Genomic DNA, 13,473 nt, shown 5'->3' on the forward strand with positions numbered 1-13,473 from the left:
AAACATACAACCGAAATGAGAACCTCCTCCTTTTAAAACCTTGAAGTCGGTTAAAAATAGATTAGCTCATACAACTATGTAAATTTCCTTTTTTTTGCAAAAAGTTTCACTTCAATTCACATAAACGTTTTCGACTAATGCTGTCGTTACTCGAAAACGTATTTTTCCCCTCACTAGCTCGGAAAGTTGTCTTTTAACCTTCAAAACAAGCGGGGAAAAACGCGTTTTATCCACTAGTGGGGAAAGTAATTTGACCTTGGATGGAGCGTGTTTAAGTAGCTTGACAGATAACAAAACGTAAAACGCTCATGATAATGGTTCGTTCGATATTAATTATCATTAAATAAATGGTTTGAGAATCTAATAAAAAATATCAAATTTAGCTTTATTAAATTATTTTAAGTCATAAACCTTAAAATTCCATAAGAAACGTTTGTTTTTTTATAATGATGTTAAATATAATTCTGAACGCACAAGTTGAGTTGATGCAATTTCAAAACGCATCGTTGACATTTCATACGTCAGAAATGTCAACATTGTCAACAATTTTTTTACTTAAAAACTTTTCTCACCGACTCCGTAAAAATACATAACTTCCAGAGTTTTCTGTTATAATATCGTAAAAAAATGAGTGATTCCAGTGATGAAGATGATGTGGATGTGCACTTTCCTCGCTATAGTGAGGGGAAAAGTTTTGTGTTACACACGGGTGCAAATGTATTTTACTTCTCGTGTGTTGAAGCACTCGCTACGCTCAGGATTCTATTTTAGAACCACTCGCTTCGCTCGTGGTTCAACTGTAGAATCCTTTCGCTTGCTCGTGTTTCAATTCTACACTCGCGGGTAAAACACAACTTTGCACCCTTGTATAACAAATAACTATTTCTGTTTATGAAATTTCCCTTTAATCAAGTAGATAAATTAAAATTTTAAAACAATTATATTACGATATATGGATAACTTTTAACTTTGAAGACCAAAGTCTTAAGACCTCTTAACAGTACTTATATGTGCCGTTACGTTATCGTTACCGTACCGTAAAGAACTAATAACTTCAGCACCTCTTCGATGTTTGCAATCGGCTAAACCGCTAACTAGAAATACGTGTCCGTCAGATTAGTACGTACACTCAACCAATTTAATTCCTAGACCCACTATAGATGTAATCCTCGCGCAATACGCAATACATTAAAAGTTCAAACTGGTTTTCTAATTACACTTATGGTGCTATGCGTGAACGTTATGGGATAAATCTCCACGTCACCGGAATTATAACAAAGATGCTATATGTCGTGATAACGTATGCGGAATGAAATCTGGACAAAATTCAATGTCGTATTAACTAAATACAACATGGTTATTTTTTATACATTTTCATGTTTTTTAATAATGTATTTAACAACGTTAACTACAAGAAAAAGTTTACTCCAATGCGGAAATTAACGGAAGTTGTGGTACTTCATGGATGGCCATCGGTGTTGTGTGGATTCAAAATAATAGTAACCTTGCCAAGAATTTCCATTTTAAGTAAAAAAATTATGATTAGTCACCCATAAACATAATGCAAAAACAGCTTTTTAAATTTTACGTAGCCGCATTTTTAGAGTGATATCAAAGAGTATATGTGGTATTTTCTATAAAAAGGGACCTTATTGTCGATGGCGCTTACGCCATTATTAACGATGCTCCGATATAAATACAATGCCGCGCGAAGCTGTGCGGCGTAAGCGCGGTAAGCGTCATCGACAATAAGGTCCCTTTTTATAGAAAATGCCCCATATAATAGGATAGAGCGGTACTGCCATAGTACATTTTGTAGCCACAGTAAATTCCTTGCCATCTATCGTCACACGATTAAAACTAAAAATATCAAAAAATGTATTTATAAATGGATAAATATTGTTTTTATTTGCAATATTTGCATTAATTATTTTTATATTGACCATGTTCTTTCACTGATATGCGTTAAAATTGTTAAATAACAAACGAAACCGTCAACGCCATCTATACGAGAGTAGGCCAAAGTTAGTGGCGCCATCTGATCGAGAATCAAATTTTCTTGATTTTCGACGCACGTTTTTTCCTTAAACTGTATCCATTTATTACGGAGTTATATCCATCTTTAGTGATATATTTTATTTTCGGAGACGGTTGGCTTAACTTTTCTTGAATGTTTGTCGATGCCCATATCTTCAAGATATTTTTAAAGATATTTACTGCCACATTTGAATGTTCTCGTCATCCTCTGAGAGATTTTGTGACTCAGCAGGCCGTCGTTTTCTTTAATCGATCTCTCAGAAAACTGGCTAAAGCTGGAATGTTCCCCTGGACCAGGCTTTCTAGCGGTAGTTTTTTGTAAAGAAATGGGACGCATAAATACACTAAACAGACCTTTAGCTCTAACCCGCTTCCACAAAATGTTCCACTATCTTCGCTTTCGGCCATAGCGAATTAGTACTAAAGAAATTACATACATTTTCGCGACGTTGTTCTTCTCGGTTGACCATAATATTAAGACAAAGAATCCAATGCCCATGAAACTTACAGGATTAATTGACATATATACTATATATACTTTAAATTAGGAGTAATATATAATTTCAGTTTATATATTTATTTACTTTATACATGTTCAAAACTTAGTCCAGATTTCATTCCTCATACGTTAATATAAAACAACTAAATGGGTAAAAGCTTACGGCTCGTACAAAAATGATACAACTACGTACTAACAAAAAAAATGTTTAATGAAAGTCAACTGAAACTCAACAAGGCACAGAGAAAATACAAATCATACTTAATATTTATAATCATTGCATGATGGGTAAAATAAATAAACAACAAAACAACTCAAAAAACGACTGCGCACGTCTTACTCAGAGCAGAGCCGATTTTTGCGATTAGCGGTAGCGGCAGCGACAAGTCCGCTGTGGAGCGAACAGAGGCTGGCTTCTTATCATATGGCTAACAATCTTACCTACGTGTAAATGTAATAGCAAATTGAGAAATTAGCTTAGCTCAATATAATACAAAACTTTTCTATATAATACTAGGTGAATCGGGCATATTAACTTCATTCCGGATCTTAACGATCGATTAGCGGTCGTCACAAACCCCAAAAATAATGTCTAACACTATACGTTTCATCGCGAAATTGGAATTTAGACGTGAGAATTTAGTCTCAATTTATAGTATAGATAAATGCCCAAAAACCTATTAAGTAGTTATATTTTTAATTAAAAAAAACTATTCGAATAGGTTTTTCAACGTGTATAATATCCATATACATATTCTTTAGGGGTTTACGTACTTGTTTATTGTACTGGGTGATAGACAAACTTATTGCAGTTTGTATTAAATTAAATGTTACTTTTTTAAAGTTAGGATGCCTGGGTTACACGAGCTAGGCACAGCATACAATTTTTTTCTTATAATAATTCTTTAAATAATATTAAAGTGAATGCCCACAGAACACAACAATTATTCTGTAAGAGTACCTATATGTTTATGTGTATCGATATTAACAAATATACCGTAAAATGTTGATGTTATAGAGTAGAGAGAGCACTACCGTGAGTACCGTGCCCCAAAATTATATTTTTTGTTGGTGTGATCACTAAGCCAACAAGTTCTTTATACAAAATATAACCTAAAATATACAAATTAAGAAGTATATTCAGAGTTTCGTAGTCAAACTAGGAACCCACACGTGTAGTTTCGAAATTTGTGTGTGAAATTCGGCATGCATGTGTATACAAAATAGTACCCGCTACTAAAAGAGGAGACATCACTTTAAATGCAACTTCGGTAAAGATCATTATGCGCGGTGTTATTAGAACATAATAGTTTATGTGAATGCTACATAATGAAAGGCATTAAAACTCGAGTGTGGGTTTATGAAACGAACGTAGTGAGTTTCATAATAGAATCACACGAGTGTTTTAATGCCTAATTATGTAAAGCAGTGTATGTAGCTTTATCTACACACATATTATAAACTTAGCCCGGACCTTAGGCCGGATCCGGCCTTCACCACTGGAGGGCTTCGTCACTTTTTCTTTAATATATAACATCTATTACAGTTTTTAATTTATATATAGTAGTGTGACTACTTTAAAAAACACAAATCAAAGTATTTAATAAAATAATTGTATTTGTTCTCAAACTTGTTCATAGATGGCAGCACCAGTCTCTCTCGCTACAACGTAAATCCGTAAGGAGTTCGTTTAGGAGGTGCAAGCGCGCACTGCTTGCCCTTAGAGCTGGTCAAAGACGCCTAGTCTTACTAAGATGGCATATAGTCGAGAAATTCGGACGGGCACCGCCGTGGCGGGGTGGCCTAGGGGTAGTAGGGGTTCATGGCGTTAGCCGCGATAGCTGAAGACGCCGGTTCGTATCCGGCCTTTACCACTGGAGGGCTTCGTCACTTTTTCTTTAATATATGACATCTATTACAGTTTTTAATTTATATATAGTAGTGTGACTACTTTAAAAAACACAAATCAAAATATTTAATAAAATAATTGTTTGTTCTCTAACTTGTTTCTATGATATATTAACTAACCTCATATTACAGCCGACATAGTTGCTCTCTGGCGGAATTCGCGGATATGAGGTGGCGTCTCCGAAATATCTTTAACGCACATTTTACACGAAAACAACAAAACAAATTATTTTTTACTTACAAACTAATTAAAAGATAAACTGTACGTCAAATGGCGGCATAGAAAACTTTTTTCACGCATGTCACGCATCCGTAGTTTTTTTTTTTTATTCAGAGACAAACTAGAGTGGGGGTCGATTGCCATATCATTCGATACCAACTAACAAGCGTGATTTGTCAAATTTGTATGCAATTGACACTTCATTTCGAATAAAACCTCATCTCGACTGATATTAGAATAGAGGTCAAATCAAATTTCTTTGTTTTTCAGAGATGTTCGAAATTTGAATAAAATAATATTATCGAAATCGATGTAATTATTTAGCAATAATAACATTTTTACAGATAAAAGATATGTGTGTAGATAAAGTAAAATTACTTTAATAAAAGCCACACAACCCACAAGCATCAAACAGTTAATAAGATACAACCAACCAAGTTACGAGTATTTAACGAGAATTTAAGCGTTAATATAGCTTTAAATTCCGCTGTTCAGGGTGCTTAGCCAACGTGCCAACGTGCCCGTGTAGCGTAGTGATCTCTCGTTCGCTACGAAGCGTATAAACGATTGGCATGTTGGCTATTCACCTTGGACCTTGTTATTAACGGTTACGAAAACTCAAATTTAGTACTCTTTGATTAAATTGAACACCTAGAAGTCGAGACAGCGCTGCATCGAAAAGGCGTATTATGGTTGGGTATTATTATACGAGTACATACCTACGATAATGAGATGTCATTCAGTGCCCATCTCTTAATATCGCTTATTAAATTACCGCGCGCAAATATGACCATTATGGGCCCGCAGCCGACTACGTTCAACTTGCAACGTAAACTTTTCAGTGTATGAAAGTAGCACTTTAAAATTAAAACCATTTCGGTAACATAACGTTTAAATAGCGGTAAATGTAGAAATATTTAAATCCTTTTCAATTAAGGATGTCTAATTGTGAATACAAACAATAAATTAGAGACTATCAGTCTTAACAAGTTATTGACTATAATCACCGACTATAATGGACAATTTCAGATGAACTTCTTTTAAGAGATATTTAAACCAGGGACTTACATTTTAATTATAGTAGAATAATTTCTAAATTGTACTTCACAAGAGTTCATAATTTCTAACCTAGAGTTAGAAGCTACTTAATTGGCACACTATTATTTATTATATTAAAATCACATTTCATATTATAGATTTTTACTTACATGCATAATAATATATCGAAAAAGTAATTAGAGCTTAAACATATATATAAACTTTATTAAAATCTAATAATTATATAAAGGGCTGATTATTATCAACTTCAGTGTCCATACAAGCGATTGTTGTCTTGCCTGACGGTGACAAACGTGGTACATATTGTGATTACTGATTAGTGTAACACAAGTGTGTGTGTTTGTTGTTGATATTAGTGTAACGTAACACAAGTGTGTGTGTTTGTTGTTGATATTAGTGTAACGTAACACAAGTGTGTGTGTTTGTTGTTGTTATTAGTGTAACACAAGTGTGTGTGTTTGTTGTTGATATTAGTGTAACACAAGTGTGTGTGTTTGTTGTTGATATTAGTGTAACACAAGTGTGTGTGTGTTTGTTGTTGTTATTAGTGTAACACAAGTGTGTGTTTGCTGTTATTACTGTATTTTGTTCTGTTGTTAGGACGGGCGTCTACGACGCAAAAAAATAAGTGCGGCTTATTTGAAAATGCTCGAAAGTATCGCGTGCTACCCGGCGCCCCGGGACTAGGTAATATGTAGTAAGTCTTTCAAAATAAAATAATATACGAAATCACATATATCCTAGGAGACGCTCGCCTTAAGACAGAATCGCATGTATGGAAAGTGAACAGTATTTATATTAGCTTATATGCATTTTAGTTTATATTCAGAACAAATTACGTAGAAAAAATTAATAGTCTTTGGCTAGCATGAGTTTAGCCTCGCCCTCGAACACAACCTTCTTTTCCTCTTCAACAATACAAAAGAACTTCACTTTGAGGATCTTTCTAACATCTACCAGTTCCACGCTTATAGTCAGCTTTTCACCAACAAAGCATTTATTTGGAAACTTGATGGTTTGAGACACGAGGACGGTGCCCGGGCCCGGCAGGTGCGTGCCGATGAGGCCCGCCACCAAGCCGTTCAGCAGCGCGCCGTGGACGATGGGCCTCTTGTTCCCATTGTTCTTGTGCAGGGGATTATGATCACTTGTGAGATTTGAAAATGCATCGAGATCTTTCTGAGTCAGTGTCTTTTGTATTCGAATTTTATCGCCAGCTTTGAAAGCTGTACTGCTAAACGATGTTGTGTGTAGTTTACAAATTTTCTGATAATTTTTATTGTTGGCAACTAGAAATGGAAATCTGTTTGACAACATCTTGAGGGCTGTCATTCAACTTTTTGCCATGATTCTAATTATGAGTATTATTGAGGAACAAAGAAGCTAAATTTACAAGCCTTTTGTTATCCGATTTCATTAAGTCGTGCATGCGCTGTATTACTTCAGTAGTATTTATATCAGCTTTTGTCTCCTTGTTGTATAAAGTGATTAATATAGTGATTGCATTAGCAACAGTTTCACAGTGTTGGCTTCCTAAGCGGTCTATAATTGGTTTTAACCCGGCATTTGCCAAAATGTATTCTGCATTCAGATGATCTGAAAATAAGCAAATAAATTGACTTATTATTGGATTCATGCGTAACACATATATTATCTATTGGCAGATGTACATGTAAATTCGTATTAACATTTTAATATTAGGTATTATCATCTGGCAGATATATCAACGACTTTAAACATGACCATTACACAATATATTTTAATATTATTATCATCTGGCAGATATATGAACGAGATTAAACATGACCAATTGACCATTAGACAATATATTTTTATAAAGCTAAACATTTGAAATACTGATTTTTATCCAATTTTAAATAACCTTTTCGATAGCAGTTAACTGACCAATGTTACTATTTGTTTACTATCTGCAATCTGCATTATTTTCTTATGGCCAACTTATTTTTTGTTGTTGTATGTTGATTTGATAATAGGCTAATTTATTATGATGGCACATAACATATAAGGTATATATGTATAATAAAACTAAAAATGCATCAATCATTTCAACTCGCAACGGGAACTTATCTGCTACTCATAGAGGATAAAGCACAAATAAACGAAAAAAAAAACCCGATACTCAAAGTAGTATGAACATGAACCATAAGCAATATGTATAGCAATGGCCTTCAAATAAATATGTATAAGTATCTGTTTTCATGTCCGTCAAATGTGTAAGAGACGACACGACAGTAATACAAAGTAGATCACTTTACATTGTTTCGCTGTCTGTGTCAGGCTGCAGGCTGTCACTGGCTCAGCACGGCGGTATTCATTTTAAGGAAGCTGTTACACACACACATATATGACATAGTTATTTATATAAGAATATAAGTCTGTAGAAGCAGTTACGTACAGCATTGTGGATGTGGATTTCCTAGCGTAATAACCCGTCCGTGATGATGGTTCCTGACTTCTTGTGCACGTTTTAAATCTTCATTGTTTATTTGTATATAAGTAGGAAAATACTACTAGTGCAAGTGGACATTTTATTGTTAGCTGAAAACCCAATGGAAGTCCATTTTATAGGCCTCTGGGCAGTTACACAGGTTAAGTAAATTAATAATAAACGTTTTCTTTTTTATCATTTTGCATTAAACATTCGAAGAATGAGTTAGCGGGAACTAAGTAATATGATTTATGCGACGTCCTTCCAGCTCGCCGAAAAATAGTCCGGTCTTACCCGGGTACACCTTTTAAAAAAAATGGCACCTCCATTTCATAAAAGAAAAATTTGTTAAAGGTCCCTTTTTATAGTAAGTAACTTTCTCGCACTAGTGCGTAAAAGAGCACTTAACGTGCATATGTCGAAAGTTTAAAGGGCCATATGTACTGTAAAACGTTGTACGATACACGAGCGAATAGGTAATTCGCAACTCGTGTCGATTTAAAACACTCCCTGCGGTCGTGTTTTAATTTATCGCCACTCGTTTCGAATTTCCTCTTTTCCGCACTTGTATCGTAAATAACTATTTTTAATATATATCAGTCAGTTACATAAATATCAATTTAGTGGATCACACTAGGCTAATGGAATGTGCCAATTTCATGAAAAGGATTACGAATATGGGCTGCGATAAGATGCAAACCAACAAGTTTGTGTTCCGTAAGAATTTTAATGTTAAAGTTCCAACAATGGCTGAATGGACCGAAGGAAGGAAATGACATCATATGGTACACAGATGGGTCCAAGACAGAATCTGGTACTGGGGCAGGCATTTATGCAAATGACTTTAGTAGTAGCATAAGCATGGGCAATTACGCCACTGTCTTCCAAGCCGAGACATACGCTATAATTGCCTGTGTACATGAGAATATAGTTAGGCAAACCCAAGGGAAATATATCTATATACTCAGCGACAGTCATGCTGCACTCAAAGCGCGTAAGGCGCCCAGAGTGGACTCTAGACTGGTATACAATGGCATCCAAGCTCTGAACAAGCTTCGAAGGCAAAACAAAGTGCAACTGGTATGGATTCATAGGCAATGAAAATGCAGATGAACTTGCCAAAGCCGGATCTGCAAGTAACCTTAGAGGTCCGGAACCATTCGTGGCGATCTCACAGGGAACCATTACAATGGCTATCAAAGACCTTACTAAGATCAAACTCAAAACAAGCACTCAAAGCTCTTTATACAAGGGGTAGATTCCGGTTGGAGCAAAAAGCTTTGGAAACTTAGCAAACGACCACTCCAAATAATAACGGGGGTGTTTACTGGCCATTACGGGGTCAAGGGAATCCTGGCCAAGATGGGACACGCTGACAACACCGATTGTCGCATGTGTGGCGAAGAGGAAGACAGTAGAACACCTGATGTGTGAATGTCACGCCCTCGCCAGACAAAGAATGAAGGACTTTGGACCAGGCCTTTGCTATCTGGAACCAAAGGAATTCAAAACGCTTAGCTCCATCATACTAGGGGGTAACTGCACAAAAGATCGCTATGGGTCGAAGTGTATCCGCAAGGGCCCCCGAAAAGCATAAGATAAGACTTAAATGTTAATATATTTTTCCTTTTTTATTGTGGGACGTACCACATTATTACAATCTATAAATTGTATATACAGATGTCAATCACAATGAAAAAATCAACGATGATCAACTCTGGTAAACGTGGGACTCGAACCCACATCCTTGGATTGCCGGTCCAATGCGTTACCAATTGCGCCAGCTGACCATCCGCCAGTCAACGCGATTTTAATCATTGCAACTGTGAAGACGTCACTAGCGACATCTGCATATCATCTGTGAAAATTTCAACTCTCTAGCTATCACGGTTTTTGAGATACAGCCTGGTGACAGACAGACGGACAGTGGAGTCTTAGTAATGGTCCCGTTTTTACCCTTTGGGTACGGAACCCTAAAAATATTTAAGGGTGAAAGTTAATTATAATCAATTCTACACATTAATGGGGAAGTAAGTGCACTGAGTTTGCGCTTTTGTCCGAAGCGATGCCGCTTGGCACGATTGTTCCTTGGATCATATTAAGTAGTGGGCCAGGTGCTCGAACAAATTGTCGTAAATGTGGACACGCTGGACAAAAGCACCAATTTTTTTTTCAGGCACTTGTTAGGTCCATAGCTTTAAGTTTTTGATAGGAACCAACTCCTACGTCGGCCATATTTAATTTTATGGCGGCCATTTTGAATTATAGTTAATTATTAATATCTCGAGTTCTAAGTCACTTAGAATCACAAACTCTAAATATACATATTTGGCGTCAGGGAATTCAACTAGATAAGTATTTTACCGATATCTCAGTTACTAAATTACTTGAAAATACAAAATTGGTGGTTTTGTTTATATATTTGGTTTAAGTTATGTTAATAAGACAATTATTACCGTTATTATAATTGTATTACTTGTTATTATGGAGGCTATATTAATGCTGCAGCTAAGTGACACTGACAGTTGACATTGTTTTTTTTTCTATCTCATCAATTAAATCACGTGCACAGGCCTGTGTACTAGTAGTGCCTGATCTGCTATTAAATTTCACAAACGTCATCTCGGTCACTTAAAAAAATATAATTATTAAATAATACGAAATAAAAATAAAAGAGAGGTATTTCCGTGATCGTTATGACGAATACTATCGGATAAAAATATAATTTGCCTATCTTCAAAAAACTTTACCTACCCAATTTAAACAATGTATTTTTATGTAGGTTAGCTGGAAGAAATCCCTTATAGGGATAAGCTCGCCTTTGTACCTAAATGTATATGAATTTCATGTTAACAATTTTTGTTTTGTACAATAAAGTGATTTACTACTACTACTACTACTTTTATCCCAAAACCCGTAGGGATCGGATCAAAAATTAAGTAATTAAGTCCGACTCACGCTTGACTGCACATTTCTAATAGGTTTTCCTGTGATCTATAGGTAAAGATCTATTTTGTGTATTTTTTCAAAATTTTAGACCCAGTAGTTTCGGAGATAAAGGGGGGAATGGTCATTTTTTGCCTACTTTCTTGAATAACTCCTCAACTGTTTATCCTAAAATTATTAAAAAAAAACATTTGAGATTGTCACAATGAGCTCTTTCATTTGATATGTAACACGATATAATTTGAAAAACTTTATTTTTTAGATAAAACTATGAAAACGGATTATATCGCGTATATTGAATTTATAATACATCCCGACGTTTCGAACTCTTTACAGCGTTCGTGGTCAACGGGTGTCACACTTAATTTATTTATTAACGGGTTTTCATAGTTTTATTTCATGAGTAACTATCGCGGTAACCGACGACAATATTTATTTTTTAGTTTTCTCATTTACCCCCAAAAGTGGCCCCCGTGTTTAAAATTTATTTGTTTACGTTACATGTCCGTCTCTGGGTCACAAACTTACACATGTATAGCAAATTTCAACTTAATTGGTCTAGTAGTTTTGGAGAAAATAGACTGTGACAGACGGACAGACAGACAGACAGACGCACGAGTGATCCTATAAGGGTTTCGGTTTTTTCCTTTTGAGATACGGAACCCTAAAAGTAATAATAATAATAAAATATTATAACAATTATTAGGCGTTGGTGGATACAACGTGTTAATTAACCGAGTAGAACATTTTTTGAAAACACCACTTAAATAATTTGGTTTTAAAACCTTGACAATCCAAGGATTTTAAGTCATTTGGCAAATGGTTGAAGATTTTGACAGACATGAAAAGAATAGATTTTTCAAAATGAGTTATGACATGGGTAACTGATATTGAGTCCATGGAATTTAGAAGTTGACCTAGGGTTAGATTTCATGATGTTGTACTGACTAATATGAGTTTTCACAAAGAGACATGTTTAAATGTACAATGTGGGTAACGGAAGAACTTTTAATTTTTCGAACAACGGTCTACATGAATCCATCGTTTTGGCGCCACAGATTGCTCTAACGCATTTTTTTTGTAATTGGAACGCTTGTTGGCCAAATGTGGAGTTTCCCCATAAAATCAGACCATAACGAAGGTTGGACATAATATGGCCGTGAAACGCCAAGAGCAGAATCTTGGGATACCACCTGTGATATCCTGCGCAGAGCAAACACAAATCTGTTTAGTTTGTCGACCAAATACTCAACATGCGCTCGCCAGTCACAATGGCAATCCAGCATGCATCACCCCGAGAAATTTTATTGTTTGAACGCTTTCAATGGCTTCTTGGTTATGTTTAATTACCAGATTTTTAGCGTTGCTTTGAGGAGCGTAGAATTCCATGTACTTGGTTTTACTCATATTGGCTTTCAGTTTGTTTCTTAGTAACCAGGTGTTGATATTGTTGAACACTAAATTTGCCTTTGCTAAGTTGCGGGATTGTTACCGGGAATAATCACGGAACAGTCGTCGGCGAAAAGAAGGACCTTGTTATGTGTGACATTGGGGAGGTCATTAATGTAGACTAAGAATACCAAGTATACTCCCCTGTGGTACCCCCATGTTCACAATAGACTGGTCGGACAGCACTTTTGATAAAGATTCCATCTTCGTACAGTATGACGTGATTTCAGTTCTCTGTTTCCTATCGGATAGGTACGTCCGTAGCCAGTCTTGGCAATTCCCTCGTATGCCGTAGTGATAAAGCTTGCTTAAAAGTATACTATGCGAGACGCAATCGAAGGCCTTGGACATATTCATGAAGATCTTTGTTATAGGTGTCCTATTATCTCTATCTCTATTTTTATGAATGTATGTTAAAGCAGCAATAGAAAAACAACTTCTGTGAAAATTTGAACATCTAGCTATTGCTCATACGCAAACAGCCGGATGGACAGCGGCAGCTTAGGAGCAGGGTTCTGTTTGATATCCTTTGGGCACTCGACTCTAAAAAATATCTAGTTGAATTCCTTGACCCCAAATATGTATATTTAGACACTAAGTTTGTGATTCTACGTTATTTAGAACTCGAGATATTAATGATATACGTACAATTAAAAATGGCCGCCATAAAATTAAAGATGGCCGACGGAGGAGTTGGTTCCTATCAAAAACTTAAAGCTATTAACCTAACAAGTACCTGAAAAAAAAATTGGTGCTTTTGTCCAGCGTGTCCACATTATCACCTGAAAATGCCCTACTAAATTGGATCTGAAAATGTCCTAACCTGGATATGAACTCTTGTCTTCCCCCAAAAAGAGAGGGTGGAAATGCGGTTCCGTCGGTACACCTTGCGCTCTGTTTCTACCT

General features: G+C 35.8%; 2 protein-coding genes across 2 annotated transcripts in view; both read right to left on the reverse strand.

Moving 5' to 3' along the window:
• Positions 1-13,473, reverse strand: part of LOC134754971 (uncharacterized) — a 567,282-nt gene that overhangs the window by 546,006 nt on the left and 7,803 nt on the right. Inside the window, 2 exon segments of the mRNA XM_063691466.1 lie at positions 4,686-7,065; positions 7,067-7,319. Coding sequence (XP_063547536.1) covers positions 6,573-7,065; positions 7,067-7,319 — 746 coding nt within the window. The 3' untranslated portion in view covers positions 4,686-6,572.
• Positions 1-13,473, reverse strand: part of LOC134754951 (uncharacterized) — a 533,971-nt gene that overhangs the window by 227,051 nt on the left and 293,447 nt on the right. The gene's annotated exons all lie outside the window — the stretch shown is intronic.

The sequence above is a fragment of the Cydia strobilella genome, chromosome Z (genome assembly GCF_947568885.1).
Source record: "Cydia strobilella chromosome Z, ilCydStro3.1, whole genome shotgun sequence".
In the NCBI taxonomy this organism is placed as follows: Eukaryota; Metazoa; Arthropoda; class Insecta; order Lepidoptera; family Tortricidae; genus Cydia; species Cydia strobilella.